We start from the raw sequence: 15,947 nt of genomic DNA, 5'->3' as shown, positions 1-15,947 counted from the left end.
TAATATAAGTGCTTCTATTACTGTAAACATTTTGATTTAATATAAAAAATACGCTGTGGGGATCCCTGGGTGGCGCAGCGGTTTGGCGCCTGCCTTTGGCCAGGGCGCAATCCTGGAGACCCGGGATCGAATCCCACGTCAGGCTCCCGGTGCATGGAGCCTGCTTCTCCCTCTGCCTATGTCTCTGCCTCTCTCTCTCTCTCTCTCTCTCTGTGACTATCATAAATAAATAAAAATTTTAAAAAAATACGCTGTGGACTGGATAGCTATTTCTATGGCTTTTTAAAAATGGCTTTGTGATTTCTTTTATTGGCGCATAATTAACATACAGTGTTCTGTTTCAGGTGTACAATGTAAGGCTCAGCAATTGTGTTCATTGCTCAGTGCTCATCACGATAAGCGGATTCTTAATCCCCTTTATTGGGCCCATCCCCCCACCCACCTGCCCTCTAGCCGCCACCACTGTGTGCTCTGTATTTAACAGTCTGGCTTTTTCCTTTGTGTCTTTTTTCCCTTCTTTTTTTTTTTTTTTGTTTTTGTTTCTTAAACTCCACATATCAGTGAAATCATATGTATTAGTCTTTCTCTGACTTATTTCACTCAGTATAATACCTCTAGGTCCATCCATGTTGTGACAAATAGCAAGATCTCATCTTTCTATGGCTGAGTGATATTTCATTGTACATGTATACCACATCTTCTTCATCCATTCATCAGTCAGTAGACACTTGGGCTGTTTCCATATCTTGACTACTGTAAATCATGCTGCAATAGACGTCGGGGTTCATGCATCTTTTCAAATTATTGTTTTCATTTTCTTCGAGTAAATGCCCAGTAGTGGAATTGCTAGATCATACCTATTTCTATTTTAATTTTTTGAGGACACTTCATACTGTTTTTCTACAGTGGCTGGGCCAGTCTGCATTCCCACCAACAGTGCACGAGGGCTCCTTTTTCTCCACATCCTCTCCAACACTTGCTATATTTTGTGGGTTTTTTTTATTTTAGCCATTCTGATAGGTGGGAGGTGGTACCTCATTGTGGCTTTAATTTGCATTTCCCTGATAATTGGTGATGTCGAGCATCTTTTCATGCATCTGTTGGCCATCCGTATGTCTTCTTTGAAAAAATGTCTATTCAGGTCCACTGCCCAGTTTTTAACTGAGCTATTTTCTTTTTTTGATGTTGAGTTGTATAAGCTCATTATACATATAACTTTATTAATGTTAAACTTTCTGATTTTGACAATTGTTTTGTGGTTACATGAGAGAGGGGTAAAATGGCATAATTACCTTCACCTTACTTCTAAATTGCTCAGGTAAAAAATACACATATACACATATATTATAAATATATATACATATATATATTCTCTCTTTCTCTCTCTACATATGTACATATGTGTGTATGGGCAGCATGTAAACAAAATCTATGTAGAGTATACACGAGTACTCCTTGTACTATTCTTGCAAATTTTCTTTAATTTAAAAGGATACAATAAAAAGCTTCCAGGGGCACCTGGCTGGCCTAGTCAGTAGAGCATGATAGAGAATGACATTCTTAATCTCAATGTTGGGACTTCCAGCTCCATATTGGGCGTGGAGCCGACTTAATTAAAAAAAAAAAAAAAAGTTTCCAAAACATTATCATTAAAAGAATAGAAGCCAGCAGCCCGCCTGGGGCTGGAGCGCTGAGAAGTCCTCTTATTTCTGGTCTGCGGATGTGAGAGGCGCCTCTCAGCCACCCCTGCAGCTCGGGAAGTGACCTCAGAACACCCTGTTCCCGACACAGATGGAGGACACATAGATTTTCCCCGTAGGCTGCAGGATTTGCCGTTGCTGGGACACCATTTTGAGGAGGGAAGGGGGGCGTTTGCCCCCGGGTCAGCTGCACCCACCCTCCCTGTCCTGCCCTGTTCTCTCCTACATTTGTCACTGCCCCCCTCCCCACCCTCCTGGACACCCAGGTCTGGGCTATCGGTGATGCCCTCAGGGACTCAGAGTTCTGTCTTTCTCTGGCCTTTAGTCCTTCAAACTCTCTTGAAGCTGTTGTGTGGCATGGAAGCCCTCTAGAATTCTCCTTTCTGACTTTGTGGAGCAGGTGGGGGCCCTCTCCGGTTGCCTAGCACCCGGGAGCTACTCAGGGCTCTGTTCCTGGAGTTGGTTTCACTCCCTGTCTCCCTGTCCTTTCCAGACTTCTACCAGCGATTCTGGGCCTCCATGTATTCGCCTGTAAAAGAATCCAGCTGGAGCAGGAACAGGCAGACAGACCCATGGGCAGAACTGAGACTGAGCGGGATCCCAGAGATGGGTCCCAGTACATAGGGGTGTTTAGTATGTGATAAAAGTGGTGCTTCAAACCTGCCTCTGTTCAAAGCTGCTTACCAGTGTGGGGCCAACTGGCCAGATCTTGGCAAACCAATCTGAACCCTTTCCACGTACCTTCCATTGATATACTTCTGAAAGGATCAATGATGTGGGAAACAAAGGCAGAAGAGAAATTATTAAATTTCCTTACTTACTATCTATAGCCCATTGACAAATCCCTGAAACAGGTAGAGTGACCTTCCTCTCGGGACTCAGCTGCCTTGATGTTAATACTTTGCTAAGGGCAAAAGGCAATCCTAGCCTGAACCCCAGGATCCCGTATGTCCACTTTAACCTATAAAAATTCCTTTAGAGGGGCACCTGGTGGCTCAGTGGTTGAGCATCTGCCTTTGGCTCACATTGTGATCCTGGGGTCCTGGGATCGAGTCCTGCATCGGGCTCCCCGCAGGGAGCTGCTTCTTCCTCTGCCTGTGTCTCTGCCTCTCTCTGTGTCTCTCATGAATAAATAAGTAAAACCTTTACAAAAACCAAAAAGAAAAGAAAAAAAAAAACTCACCATGCAATAGGAAAAATATAGGTAACCTAACAGTAAAGTGGGTAAAGACACAAATGGATAATTCACAAGCAAGATAAAGGTGATAGATTTGAGAGGATCAGTCTTTTTATCTAAGAGATACGACTTAAAACAAGCAAGTGCTGTTCTGCATTGTCACGTGGGGCAAAGATCTAAAAGTTTGCCACTCCCCAGTGTTGTAAGAGGAGAGCTCTCAGGAGGGTCACCTTTTCAGGTTAAGCAGGGAGACCTTTGATCCGGAGAATTTAACAACCCATAAACCCAACACAGCTTGCCTCCCTCCCACCTCTGGGTCCTCCCACCTTCTTTGTTTGTGGGATTTTCTGTCTCATTTTCCCTCCCCACTGTTTCACAAAACTACTCACAATGTTCTTGTCAATTAAGCTGGGAAAAAATTATGAGCTACCAGCTTCCTATCCAGTTCATAAAGACTGTACCTGGTAGAAATGACCAATATTAATTTGACAATGGCTAACACTGACATAAGCCTCAGGGGTTTGTTTTGTTTTTTTAGCTACTACATTATGATATTAAAATTTTGGGGATCCCTGGGTGGCGCAGCGGTTTGGCACCTGCCTTTGGCCCAGGGCGCGATCCTGGAGACCCAGGATCGAATCCCACGTCCGGCTCCCGGTGCATGGAGCCTGCTTCTCCCTCTGCCTGTGTCTCTGCCTCTCTCTCTCTCTCTCTGTGACTATCATTTAAAAAATTAAAGAAAGAAAGAAAGAAAGAAAGAAAGAAAGAAAGAAAGAAAGAAAGAAAATTTTGACCCTAGGCAATAGGAACTTAGTACAAATAGTGTAGACGGAGGGCTCAAAATGGCAGAAGCTATTGGTAAAATCTGGTAGAGCCAAAAGCTTATCTGTGAATTAACTGTTACAAACTCTTATGGAAAAGGGAGAGTGTTTAATAAGCACAGGATTAGGGATCCCTGGGTGGCTCAGTGGTTTGGCGTCTGCCTTCGGCCCAGGGCGTGATCCTGGAGTCCTGGGATCGAGTCCCGCACCGGGCTCCCTGCTTGGAGCCTGCTTCTCCCTCTGCCTGTGTCTCTGCCTCTGTCTCTGTATCTTTCATGAATAAATAAATAAAATCATTTTAAAAAAAATAAGCACAGGATTAATATATATGTGCTTGACAGTGGCCACTCCTTGAAGCATCACGGGGACATCAGCGCATCCACAGTCCCTCTGCCCGCCCGTCTCTGCAAGTGGTGGGGGAAGCGCTAAGCGCGGGGAACCGACCCGAAGGCCACCCTGCGCGCCGCGAGCAGCGGAGCCTCGCGGAGAGGACTACAACTCCCAGTACGCCCCGCGCCGCCCAACCTTGCATTCCCAGAAGGCCGCGGGCGACGGGCTCTTGGGGGGCGGTGCGTTCCCGACCTGCCCTGCGGCGGCCGCCAACCCTCGGGTTTGAATCGGGGCGCGCTCTGCTGTGGCGGCGGCGGGATGGGCGCTTCGTCGCTGCCCCCCGCCTGGCAGCTCTACCTCAAGGACCACCGCGTCTCTACGTTCAAGAACTGGCCGTTCCTGGAGGGCTGCGCCTGCACCCCGGACCGGGTGAGACCGCGCGGCCTCCGGGCCCGGCCCGCCCCTCCCCCAGAGCCCCGGCGCGATCCCGGGCGAACCCCCCTCCGTGGGCTCCCAGGTCCCCGGGGCGACCCCCCCCTCCGTGGGCTCCCAGGTCCCCGGGGCGACCCCCCCCGTGGGCTCCCACATCCCCCGGGGTGACCCCCCCTCCGTGGGCTCCCAGGTCCCCGGGGCGACCCCCCCCGTGGGCTCCCAGGTCCCCGGGGCGACGACCCCCCCTCCGTGGGCTCCCAGGTCCCCGGGGCGACGACCGCCCCTCCGTGGGCTCCCAGGTCCCCGGGGCGACCCCCCCCTCCGTGGGCTCCCAGGTCCCCGGGGCGACCCCCCCCGTGGGCTCCCACATCCCCCGGGGTGACCCCCCCTCCGTGGGCTCCCAGGTCCCCGGGGCGACCCCCCCCTCCGTGGGCTCCCAGGTCCCCGGGGCGACGACCCCCCCTCCGTGGGCTCCCAGGTCCCCGGGGCGACCCCCCCCTCCGTGGGCTCCCAGGTCCCCGGGGCGACGACCCCCCCTCCGTGGGCTCCCAGGTCTCCGGGGCGACCCCCCCCGTGGGCTCCCACATCCCCCGGGGTGACCCCCCCCTCCGTGGGTTCCCAGGTCCCCGGGGCGACCCCCTCCACTGTGGGCTCCCACATCCCCCCGGGTGACCCCCCCTCCGTGGGCTCCCAGGTCTCCGGGGCGACCCCCCCCCCCGTGGGCTTCCACATCCCCCGGGGTGACCCCCCCTCCGTGGGTTCCCAGGTCCCCGGGGCGACCCCCTCCACTGTGGGCTCCCACATCCCCCCGGGTGACCCCCCCTCCGTGGGCTCCCAGGTCCCCGGGCGACCCCCCCCCGTGGGCTCCCAGGTCCCCGGGGCGACCCCCCCCCCCCCCCCCCCCGTGGGCTCCCACATTCCCCGGGGTGACCCATCCTGCTACAGGCTCCTGGACTCTGGAGTTCCTTGGCCTGAGCTTCAGCTTTCCGTTGCAGATGGCAGAGGCGGGCTTCATCCACTGTCCCACTGAGAACGAGCCGGACTTGGCCCAGTGTTTCTTCTGCTTCAAGGAGCTGGAAGGCTGGGAGCCAGATGATGACCCTATGTAAGTCGTACCCCCCCCCCCCCCCCAAGCTTCACAGGCCTACAGGGTGCCCTGGCACCATCCCAGGCTTCTCTTTTGAGGTGGGCCTGTGAAAACTGTCAGAATTTCAAAGACACTTAGTGATGGGGCAGCCCGAGTGGCTCAGCGTTTTTAGCGCCGCCTTCAGTCCAGGGCCTGATCCTGGAGTCCTGGGATCGAGTCCCACATCGGGCTCCCTGCATGGAGCCTGCTTCTCCCTCTGCCTGGGTCTCTGCCTCTCTCTCTCTCCCTCCCTCCCTCTCTCTCTCTGTGTGTGTGTCTCTCATGAGTAAATAAATAAAATCTTTAAAAAACAAAACAAAACAAAAAGACACTTAGTGATGGAGCCATGGCTTTCCAAGTTCGTTTCGTGCAAACGATGACTCTGTGTGTTGGTGCCCTGGGGTGCTTTCAGCCGAATCAAACCTGATATGGCCAAACGTACTTCAGCGAGGATGCTGAGGAAAGGCTCATCCTTGTAGTACTGTACGTGGCGCCTTTCGGGTCTGGAGAACACGGGAGCAGATCCTCTGGTGACCTGGGGATATCCAGGTGCTTTCCTTGCCTTCGAGTCTTCAAACCTACAGCTTTTTTGAGCTGTCACTCACACCAGAGAAAACAGCCTCCTAAATGGTACACGTGTTGTTTCCAGTTTTGTCCTTTAAGGCATCTAGTTTTGTTTTCTTGTTTTAATTCGGGGTGTATGGTCAGGTAGACGCTGCTGGCTGTCTTTCTGTGTGTGATGCCATGTTCTTTTCTCACCATTTTTCCCCTGTCAGACCCGATTGCTGCCATGACTTTAACATTTTCCAGTAATCACCTGAGCTGTCTCTTCTTGGCCAGAAGAGAATTGCTGTTTTCCCTAACGTGTTTGCTCTCGTGACTCATTCTTGACTGGGATGGGTGGTGCTCGTACCCGGATCACTGGGAAAGTATCCGTTGTATTCTTGGGAGTGGGTTTCTAAGTGCTAGAATGTTTTCAGTTCCTGTCGGCTGTCCTCTGTGTGGCTGTGTTCTGCTCACGCTGTCCTAGCAGGAATATGAGTGCAGAGAGCGAGGCAGGGCAGTTCGCTGGAGAAGCCTGGCCAGCGATGCCCTTATTGGGGACCAGCAAGCAGATTCTGTCAGAATTCCAGTGAAATGAGATTACTTCAGACTGTTCCCTCCTTGAGGATTTTAGACGGATTTGACATGTGCTACTTCTGCACTTACATACCGCGTGACACTTTTCCTGCTACTCGCTAGAGGACTCCAGATAAAATACATGGGCCCCAAGCATGGTGGGGAGCGTCCACAGAGAGGGCAGGGGCAGGGATGGGCTGCTGGGAGTGTGCCCTGGGACCGAGCGCTGGTTCTGTGCACTTCACGAAGCAGAGTCAGGCACGTTTGTGAGCTGGGGTGGTGGGTGTTGCTGACAAACTGTTGCTGACCTTTCTCTGTTGACATGCTCCTGTTTTGTTTTTCTAGAGAGGAGCACAAAAAGCATTCATCTGGTTGTGCTTTCCTTTCTGTCAAGAAGCAGTTGGAAGAATTAAGCCTCAGTGAATTTTTGAAACTGGACAAGGAAAGAGCCAAGAACAAAATTGTATGTATGATCGGGGGTAAAAACCCAGGGCCAACCCCACTGAGTCTCTGTAGCACTGAGTCCCCCCGCCCCCCCCATATTGGAGCGGCTTTGTTTTTCCTCAGTAAGCGTTTTTAAGCCCCTCAGGTATATATGTGAGGATCTAAAGGACAGAAAAGCTTCTGTCCTGCAATGTGGTCTTGGGGTTGTGCAGTCAGAGAAAAAACATGTTCCTCCTGGAAGCTGTGTTTAGTGTGAGGTGCCTCTGGTGGTGGGGCAGTGGTGGTGGGCTGGCGCTCCGGCCTTCAGAGACAGTCTGTGTGGCAGGCCATTTACGAGGTGGGGACAGAGGGTTTGGGGGCACATAGTAACATATCGGGGGAGGGGCGTTATGGGTATTGGGAAGAAGAGGTGCCAGTCCAGTTGGACCTTGGGATTTCTGCAGGTGAACTTTGACCGCTTTTGGACAGGTAATCCTGGGTTATGGGGAGGGAGGAGGGGTGAGGCTGTAGGTCCACAAAGGGGGTACCAAGCAGCCTGGGCTATAGAGAAAATCAGGGCTCCCAGTTAAATCTGAACTTCAGGTACACGGGAGAATATCTTAGTAAAGCGCACATTTTGTGTGGCTGTATACTAAAAGAATTACTCGTTTTTATGAAGTTCAAATTTAGGGGATCCCTGGGTGGCACAGCGGTTTAGCGCCTGCCTTTGGCCCAGGGCGCAATCCTGGAGACCCGGGATCGAATCCCACATCGGGCTCCCGGTGCATGGAGCCTGCTTCTCCCTCTGCCTGTGTCTCTGCCTCTCTCTCTCTCTCTCTCTCTCTCTCTCTCTCTGTGACTATCATAAATAAATAAAAATTAAAAAAAAAATGAAGTTCAAATTTAGCTGGACATTCTCTTTTTATTTGCTAAGGATGGCAGTGTTACAGAGAATAAATATTCAGGCTTTAATATCCTTGTAGCAAAGCCCTGGGCTGGGAGTGGACATTCTGGTTCTGTCCCTGCCACTCACGGGCTCTGTGAGTTTAGGCCAGTCTTGGTTGCATGTGGAGGGCAGATCCCCCTGGTTTCTGAGACCCTTTTCTGGTTGAAAATTTATATTCCTTTTTAGAGATGATCATGAAATAGTTCTATCTAATATAGTAGGTTTTCAATGCTGAAGACCACATTTTTTGTTAGGAAGGGGGAAGAAATTCACCATCAGAATAGCAAGTTGTGGAAGAGCTATTTACACCGTGGAGACCTTGGGAACTGCAGTGTCGGAATTGGGAAGTGAGCCAAGGAGAGCCTCCTAGGTCAGGGGTCAGCACACCTTCCATGAAGTGCCACAGATAACAAATATTTTAGCCTTCGTGGACCGCATGGTTTCTGTTAGGTATTATTCTTTGTCTTTGTCATTTTTGTCTTTACAACTGTTTAAAAATTGTGAAAACCATTCTTGGCCTAATGACTATGAGAAATAGGCCATGTGTCCCACAGGCCACAGTTTGCCAAGCCCATTGTAGGTGAGAGACCAGCCTGTTTACTTAGGGGACAGTTGTGAGAAAGCTGTGCCCCAGCAAGCAGGGGAAGGTTAATGTGTAGCCCGGGGAGGCTGAAACCAAACTGTGGAGCACTGAAAAAGACCAAGGATGTTAGATGGTTGTAACAAAGAGGAAGACATGGTTGTGACAGCCCAGCTCCAGGACAGTGACCCAGTGCTCGTAGGCCCCATGGTCTGGTGGAGGGAGTCAGGTGGCCTGTGGGGAGAGGTGACTCACTGGAGCAGGAAGCCCACCAGGAGATGCTCAGTCACCAGGTCACCACTATGTGCAGGAACAGCAGTGGGGCCACTCCAGACCAGGTGAACAGGTGAGTGAGGAAAGTGGGGGATAGGAAGAAGATGTTTTGCTTTCATTGTGCAACTGTTTCTGTCCTACCCCAGTCAGAATACAGGATACTTTAGAAGGATGCCTTTGTTCTTATTACTTTAATTACAAAACAGGGCACCCGGGTGGCTCAGCGGTTTAGCTCTGGCTTCGGCCCAGGGCCTGATCCTGGAGTCCTGGGATCGATTCCCACATCGGGCTCCTGCATGGAGCCTGCTCTTCCCTCTGCCTGTGTCTCTGCCTCTCTCTCTGTCTCTCATGAATATATAAATAAAATCTTTAAAAAAAAAAAACAAACAGGGCTATACCACAGACTAGCTGGGAAACCTGGAGCTGGGCACCACTCTGGGCCTTGGTTTCCCCATTGTATAATGCAGACAGTGATGGCACCTGCCTCACAGGGACGCCAAGCAATAAAGCAGTTCATGTGTAGGAAATGGGTAAAATGGTGCTTGGTACACACACACATTCCCTAAGTCTTGTCTTTTATGATTATTAGGATGTAGCTTAAGTGGGAGGCCCTTGAGTTAAGTCAGGATATTCACCCCAAGATAGCTGGATATCTCCACCCTAGCACAGCACCCAATTTATTTAGATGCTCAGTAAATGTTGCCTTATTTGTTCCATTTTGATTTTATCTACAGGGTGTGATTGGGAAGCTCTCGATTCCGTTTCATACGCCTGTTCTTTATTTCCAGGCAAAGGAAACCAACAACAAGCAGAAAGAATTCGAAGAGACCGCAAAGAAAGTGCGCTGTGCCATTGAGCAGCTGGCCGCCGCGGAGTAGCTCCTGTGCGGCATGCTGGTCCCCGAGAGGAACGTGCCATCACCGGGGTGCACTCCCCAGTGTGACCAGCTCTGCCGGGGACCCCTTCACTGTGCCTTAGGAAAGGAGAACGGCCACAATTCAAAATTAGAATGTTAAACTATACTTCTGTTTTTTTCTTGAAAGTGGTGCCAGGGGCGACTTCTCTCTGTGCGCTGGTGCTGCTGAGTACGGTGACCGGTTCTCTCTTTTCTCTTTGGTAGTTTTTGTACCACGGTTCCCGGCCGTCCCGGGGTGAGAAGGTTACAAGTGTGCTCTCATGGGCAGAGCCATTCCACAGTGAAGCATCTGGGCTTCAGCTTGACAGCTGGCTCTAAAGCCTGAGATTTGATGCCTGAACGTAATCCTAGGCCTGTTGTGACTGGACAAGTAGGGAATTAAGGATTCTGCTTTAGATTTTATTTGTCTAATAATCTGAATTTAGAGTGTGTGTTTCTTGTCTTCCCACTACTCTGTATTCTCTCACTTGAATATCTAAAGTCCTGTGGCCGTGCTTTTACCTTGTTGGGTCTGCGGTTCTGCAGCAGCCTCCCTTCCCTCCAGAGCAGATCGTACAAAATGCCATCCCTGCCACAGCTCTGAGGTGCTGTGTGTGGGAAGGGGCTTCCTCGCCTGTCTTCACAGGGGTAGCCAGCGGAATCCAACCCCAGACTGCTTCCATCTCCATGTGTGCCAGAGCCCTTTTAGGACTGAAGCCCGAACGGCAAGGGTGGGGTGGAGGGGGCCTGTTGTCTTAATAGTAGAGCCTCTTGCTCGAAGGTCACTTGAAGATATGTTCCCTCCAGTGGGCACCATGGACACATGGCAACAGATGAGGACAAACTCCTTAATGCCAGATAGCGCATCTTCCAGAGGCCTGGCTCCCTGCTCTGAATGAGCTGTGGCACAGATGGGGCAGGCAGGGGTGGGATGAGACCCACGGAAGGCGTTCTGGTCTTACTGTTCCCGCCACTCTGCAGACCGCTACTTGCCTTCATGACGTGGGTTCGGTGGCTGATGAGGCACCTGTCTTTCTAACGTGAACCCCCACCCCGAAAGGAGGATAGAGGGACCAACTAATCTAAAAAGTGGATCATAAACCTCTTTTGGAGGAAACTTTTTTATAGATAACTTGTTTATATTGTTTGCAGTTTTACAGGATCATAGTCCACGATGTCAGAGTTAGAGCAGTGGTAATAAACGTGGCATCTGGGGCCCGCAGTAGGTGCCTCCGAGCTGTGGCTTCCTCGTCTACACTTCCTCAGGTGGCATTCTTTGTAGGCGTGTGATGTGTGTGAGGGGGCCCTTGAGACCGAGTCCTCAGCTTCTCCCAAGCCTCTGCAGTGTCGCTTTCTTCTTTGTTTATTACTTCACAGAACGGCACAAACTACAATTAAAGTGAACACAAAGCCATTCTAAGTCATAGGGAAAATCCGTGTGAGCCTTAGGTGGGTTGGAGCCAAGGCTGCAGGAAACAGGTAGCAGAAACTGTCATTTGTAAACTGGCTGCAGCTAGGCAGCCCTCGTGAGCTGGTGGGCACACACTGGGGGTTCCCTCCCTGACAACGATGCAGTGGCCCGAGTCCTTTTTAAATAACGTAGAGCTCTGGGGACTTGGTGGGCTGCTGCGGGTGACCTGCCAGCCCCGGTTGGCTGTGTCTCCATTGCTGCTGCACCCTCCTGCACGTCCGTGTCCCGTTCTCCCCGTCCCCTTCCCATCCCCTCCCCGAGGTTGGCTCACACAGGGCTGAAGCCTGGCGCTGTTGCAGTGATAGATTTTATTTCTCCCTCTACGAGGAGAAGCTGCAGGGTGCTCAGGATTGTTACGGTCCTATCAGAGGTCATCTTGTCGTTTCTGAAAAATAAAAACCATTTCATTTCAAACACTGCTGCAGACCCTACTGGGTTTTTTAAATCTTGTTGGGTTTTTGTGGTGGTTCCTTAGCTGCCACCTGCTGCTTCCCGCCCACAGGGCTGTGGGGAAGGGCTGAGCCCTGGCAGACACAAAGCCAGCCCTGGGCTACAAGGCCCACTTGTGTGTGTCATCTGGACCCATTCCAGGTATAAACTGGCTATGCAGAATGCATCTCAGACTTCTATTTTTCTGCTATATCTCAGAAAGGGAAGGGTATTCTTCCCTCCAAGCTTGGAGCATATTTATTGGAGTGGTTTCTTTGGGGTGGGGTTGGGGGGGCGGGGAAGCTCTCTAGCTTCTATACTCATCTGTAAGCGGCTTAATTTGGATATTTGTGCCAGTCTGTAAATAAACACTTTGATAACTGGGCCCTTACAAGCTGGCTTTGTAGAGAAGCTGGCCCTTTGCACAATGGGCAGCGATGAGGTTCTTGGCTTCGTCAGGCTGTGCTGTGGGGCTGACCCTCAGCCCATCTTACACATTTCCCCTTCCACAGAGGTATTTCCTAGAGGCCGTATTTCTCACTGGGCCTTAATGACTGTCTGCTTGGAACACTAAATAGACCTCCATTAATCAAGCCACAAGCCTTTGCCAAGGGCCAGAGCCTCAGTTTTCTTTCAAATGTGTATCCTCTTTTCAGGTTCTCCGAGTCTGGTGAGAGTCTAGAAAGGGTTGTGATGCGTGGTTATGGGCTGTCAGGTACATAGGGTGATGTACAGGTTAGACCCCTGCAGGCCAGCCTCAGGAATCCGAATCCTCCATCTGTCCCCAGCACCATGAAGAGAGCCAGCCCGACCAAAAGTGACCTGCCAAGAGTGGAACCATGTGCCGCTGCCTGCAGGTTGGCACCCCCTTGGGACGCTGACCAACCCTTTGCAGGTTACACTTAAAGTAACTCAAAATTGCATATAAAGTCTTATGGTGATTTTTTTTTTTTTTTTTAAAGATTTTACTCCTGGGATCCCTGGGTGGCGCAGCGGTTTGGCGCCCGCCTTTGGCCCAGGGCGCGATCCGGGAGACCCTGGATCGAATCCCACATCAGGCTCCCGGTGCATGGAGCCTGCTTCTCCCTCTGCCTGTGTCTCTGCCTCTCTCTCTCTCTCTCTCTGTAACTATCATAAAATAAATAAATAAATAAAAAAAAATTAAAAAAAATAAATAAATAAAGATTTTACTCCTTACAGAGAGTGAGCATGAGTAGAGGGAGAAGCAGACTTCCCACTGAGCAGGGAGTCCAATGGGGGACTTGATCCCAGGACCCCAGGACTATGACCTGTGCCGAAGGCAGGTTAGGTGCTTAACCCACTGAGCCACCAGGTGCCCAAAGTCTTAATGTGATCTTAATCTACATTTTTTTCATGTAGAAATGGAGATTTGCAAAGAGGCAAAGTAGCTTGTCCCAGATCGTACGACTAGGAACTGTTAGGGTTGAGGACTGGACCCAGGTGTCCTGCCCCTGGAGATGGGACCTCCGCGATGAATGACGCTGCCCGGCCTTGCTGGTGTGGCGGGGGTCGGCTGCCTGACTCCAGAGACAGGGCTATCTTGAAACCATCCCCATTCCAATTCTCAGACTGCTTTGTCCGAAAGGCCTTCAAAGGAACTGAAACCTGCCTCCCCAAGACTCACTGACCCTCCCAGTAGGACATTTTTTAAATTTTGAACTAAGATTCATGGGAACTTATAATACGAAGGGGCCCCGTGTAGCCTTCACCCAGTTTGCTCTGTTGTAACTGCAATAAAACGTCTGTGCTTGCATTGTGCAGCCCTCCTCAGCTCGCCGGAACCAGTGTTAGCATCACAAAGGGTTTCTTGTCCCCTCGCCTGGGGAATCTAGCTCCTTTAGGACCAACTGCGCCTTAGATTTCCTCTCCAGTGGGCTCAGCCCACAGCGTTCGAACCAGTTTTCAGCTGAACAACTGGACTGAGCCTTAGCTTCTCTGTGGTTCTTTCCCTCTGATGGCCAAGTGGTGACACCTATCTACTTGTTCAGTCAGATGCTTGAGCACCTACTGTGAGTCTGGGGCCACACCCAGAACTTGAACCGAGGCCAGGGAGGACTCCGTCTCCTGCAGTGAGCTCAGGCTCCAGACCACAGCCAACAAATAGCCGCGTGATGCACACACGAAGATAACTAACTCTTCCAGGAGTGGCAGCGTGAGCGATCTGAGCCATCCGGGGACCAGGAGCAGGCTGCAGATGCGCCAGGTGCCGGGGGCGGGAGTGCACGCTCGACTAGGTGCGTTCTGCGATGCAGAGACCTCAGCGGCACCTTCCCGTTTACCTGTAGCAAAGCTCCATCAGAGGCTCCGTGGACAGATGCCGGCGAGTCCGAGGTGGCCGTGATGAGCCCTTCCCAGGTCCTGTCAGTGCCCCGGGATGAGACTTACCAGGTGCGTGGCTGCCTCGCGGTCTGTGCCACATCCCACAGAGGCTGTCCGCTGTCCACATCCGTGTGAAAGGCCCAAGCTTCCAGCCTACGACCTCCACCACCTGAGGACCCTTGAGCTTGGCAGGCTTTGACTGACAGCGTCTTGACCAGTCTACCAGGGTGGACTCGCTTCATAATGCAGCCTGTTTGCGCGCACCGACGTGTGGGTAAACTGGCAAGGTTCGGTTTCCATTGGAGGAGTTCGCCCAGGGCAGTGAGTTTAGCGGTGCCGTAGCTGATGCTGAACAGCTCGGTGATTTCTCCAGCACCTTCGGCCGCTTCCTCAGCCCTGTGCTGGAAGCAGGAAGCGTATGGGCCTGGAGCCGGAGGCTCATCTGCCCCACGGCGGTCGCTGGGGTCAAGCATCCTGTTCTTGCAGCCCCTGAAGAGATAGATGCCTGAATGTACGTTTTAGAAAAAGAGGATTGGGTGCATCCCTGTTTGTTAATAATTGGAATTTCCTCCATCCAGAGTCCCCTCCTGTCCCTGATTTTGGTGTTAGTGGTCTGATGCTAACTTTGAAGAGGCCCCGACCTCCTGGAGACGGGCTTACCAAGTGGCCACCGACAGCTCTACTGCGGGTCGATGGTAGAAAGATGACCAGTGAAAGATAGGGGTCATTCCAAAGGACCGCTCTTCCAGAGCCAGGCTAGGGCATAATTTGGGTCCATCTTAGGGAAACAGACTGTCAGAGCCATCAAAATAGCCCCTCGTGGACAAGTGCCTACTGCCTAGGGGACAATCCAATCAGTGGCTCCCGAATGCACACTGGGTTTTCAACACTTTTCTTTAAAGCAGATGAGGTGTAGACTCCTTGCCTGGCCGTCTGCACTGCAACGCGAGGGGAATCCGTGTCTTCCTGTGCGGGGCTGCGGGGCTGCGGGGCTCTGAGCCAGCCCTGGCCCCGACAGCACAATCCCATTTTTAAGTTCTATGGGGGTGCAAAGAAGACCATTGCAAAGGAGCTGGGGCTGAAAGGCAGGGCTCATTCGGAAGAAGCATGCGGAGCCCACAGCCAAAGGGGGCTCCCCAGTTCTCCCCGTCTCCCTTCATACGTTAAACACAGAGGTAGGCTTTGACCCACCTAAAGCAGTATTTATTGATCCTTGTCCCATTGTGGCTAAATGTTGGGGTCACGACTCCTCTTCCTCCCCCACCACTGCTGTTCCCAGCAGGGGCCCTGCCCTGCCTCCCCGCTGCTCCCCTCCATCCCCAGCCCTCTCCCCTCCTGCTTCTGTAGCCCGCTGCCTCGCCCTCATCACCTCCCTCGCCCTGTATGTTTGCGGAATTCTCTTACCTGCCAGAGGGGACTCCTGGCTGCCACCCAGCTGGCCGAGCAGGGACTGGGGGCCCCCACGCTGCCACAGCTGGGAGCCCCCAGGCCCACTCTTGTCCCAACCCAACCTTGGGCACGGCGCAAAGTGTGTGGGAAGACGCTGCAGAAACCCAGAACCGGGCCACGGGCTCCGAAGGCCGCCTGAAGGATTGTTTCAGTGACTGTGCTGCGACTTCCTCTTGCCTGTATTCCTCTAGCCAAGAAGTGCCTGATACAGGGAAAGGAGGCTGGATGACCGGTCGGAGAAAGGCCGCCTTCTGTGATGATGTGGACCTCAAGCCTCAGGCCGCGTCCCTGCAGACTCTGCAGCCTGGTCCAGGGGCCGAGAGGAGGCCTCCGGTCACCCTCAGCCACAGCCCCGACAGCCCCGCTGGGACAGCCCCTCCCTGCCGTGCACAGCACTGCCTCCGCGTGGGCTCTGCCCTTGTAGGATCCTCTGCCT

General features: G+C 52.2%; 1 protein-coding gene and 1 long non-coding RNA gene across 2 annotated transcripts; one reads left to right on the top strand and one right to left on the bottom strand.

Moving 5' to 3' along the window:
• Positions 1 to 4,039: 4,039 nt before the first annotated feature.
• BIRC5 (baculoviral IAP repeat containing 5) lies at positions 4,040 to 11,707 on the top strand. The gene is made up of 4 exons (XM_025999861.2): positions 4,040 to 4,457; positions 5,456 to 5,565; positions 7,051 to 7,168; positions 9,716 to 11,707. The coding sequence occupies exons 1-4, from the start codon at positions 4,347 to 4,349 to the stop codon at positions 9,803 to 9,805; spliced, it is 429 nt and encodes a 142-aa protein (XP_025855646.1). The 5' UTR covers positions 4,040 to 4,346; the 3' UTR covers positions 9,806 to 11,707.
• On the bottom strand, positions 11,083 to 15,709 carry LOC112920854 (uncharacterized). The gene is made up of 5 exons (XR_003235152.2): positions 15,467 to 15,709; positions 14,723 to 15,100; positions 14,129 to 14,551; positions 11,565 to 11,678; positions 11,083 to 11,210 (listed from the first exon to the last, which is right to left on the bottom strand). It is a non-coding gene; the product is annotated as an uncharacterized lncRNA (long non-coding RNA).
• Between the last annotated feature and the right edge of the window lie 238 nt (positions 15,710 to 15,947).

The sequence above is a fragment of the Vulpes vulpes genome, chromosome 2 (assembly GCF_048418805.1).
Source record: "Vulpes vulpes isolate BD-2025 chromosome 2, VulVul3, whole genome shotgun sequence".
Lineage (NCBI taxonomy): Eukaryota > Metazoa > Chordata > Mammalia > Carnivora > Canidae > Vulpes > Vulpes vulpes.
The sequence above is the reverse complement of the archived record's forward strand: the minus strand, read 5'-3'. Positions and strand labels throughout refer to the sequence as shown.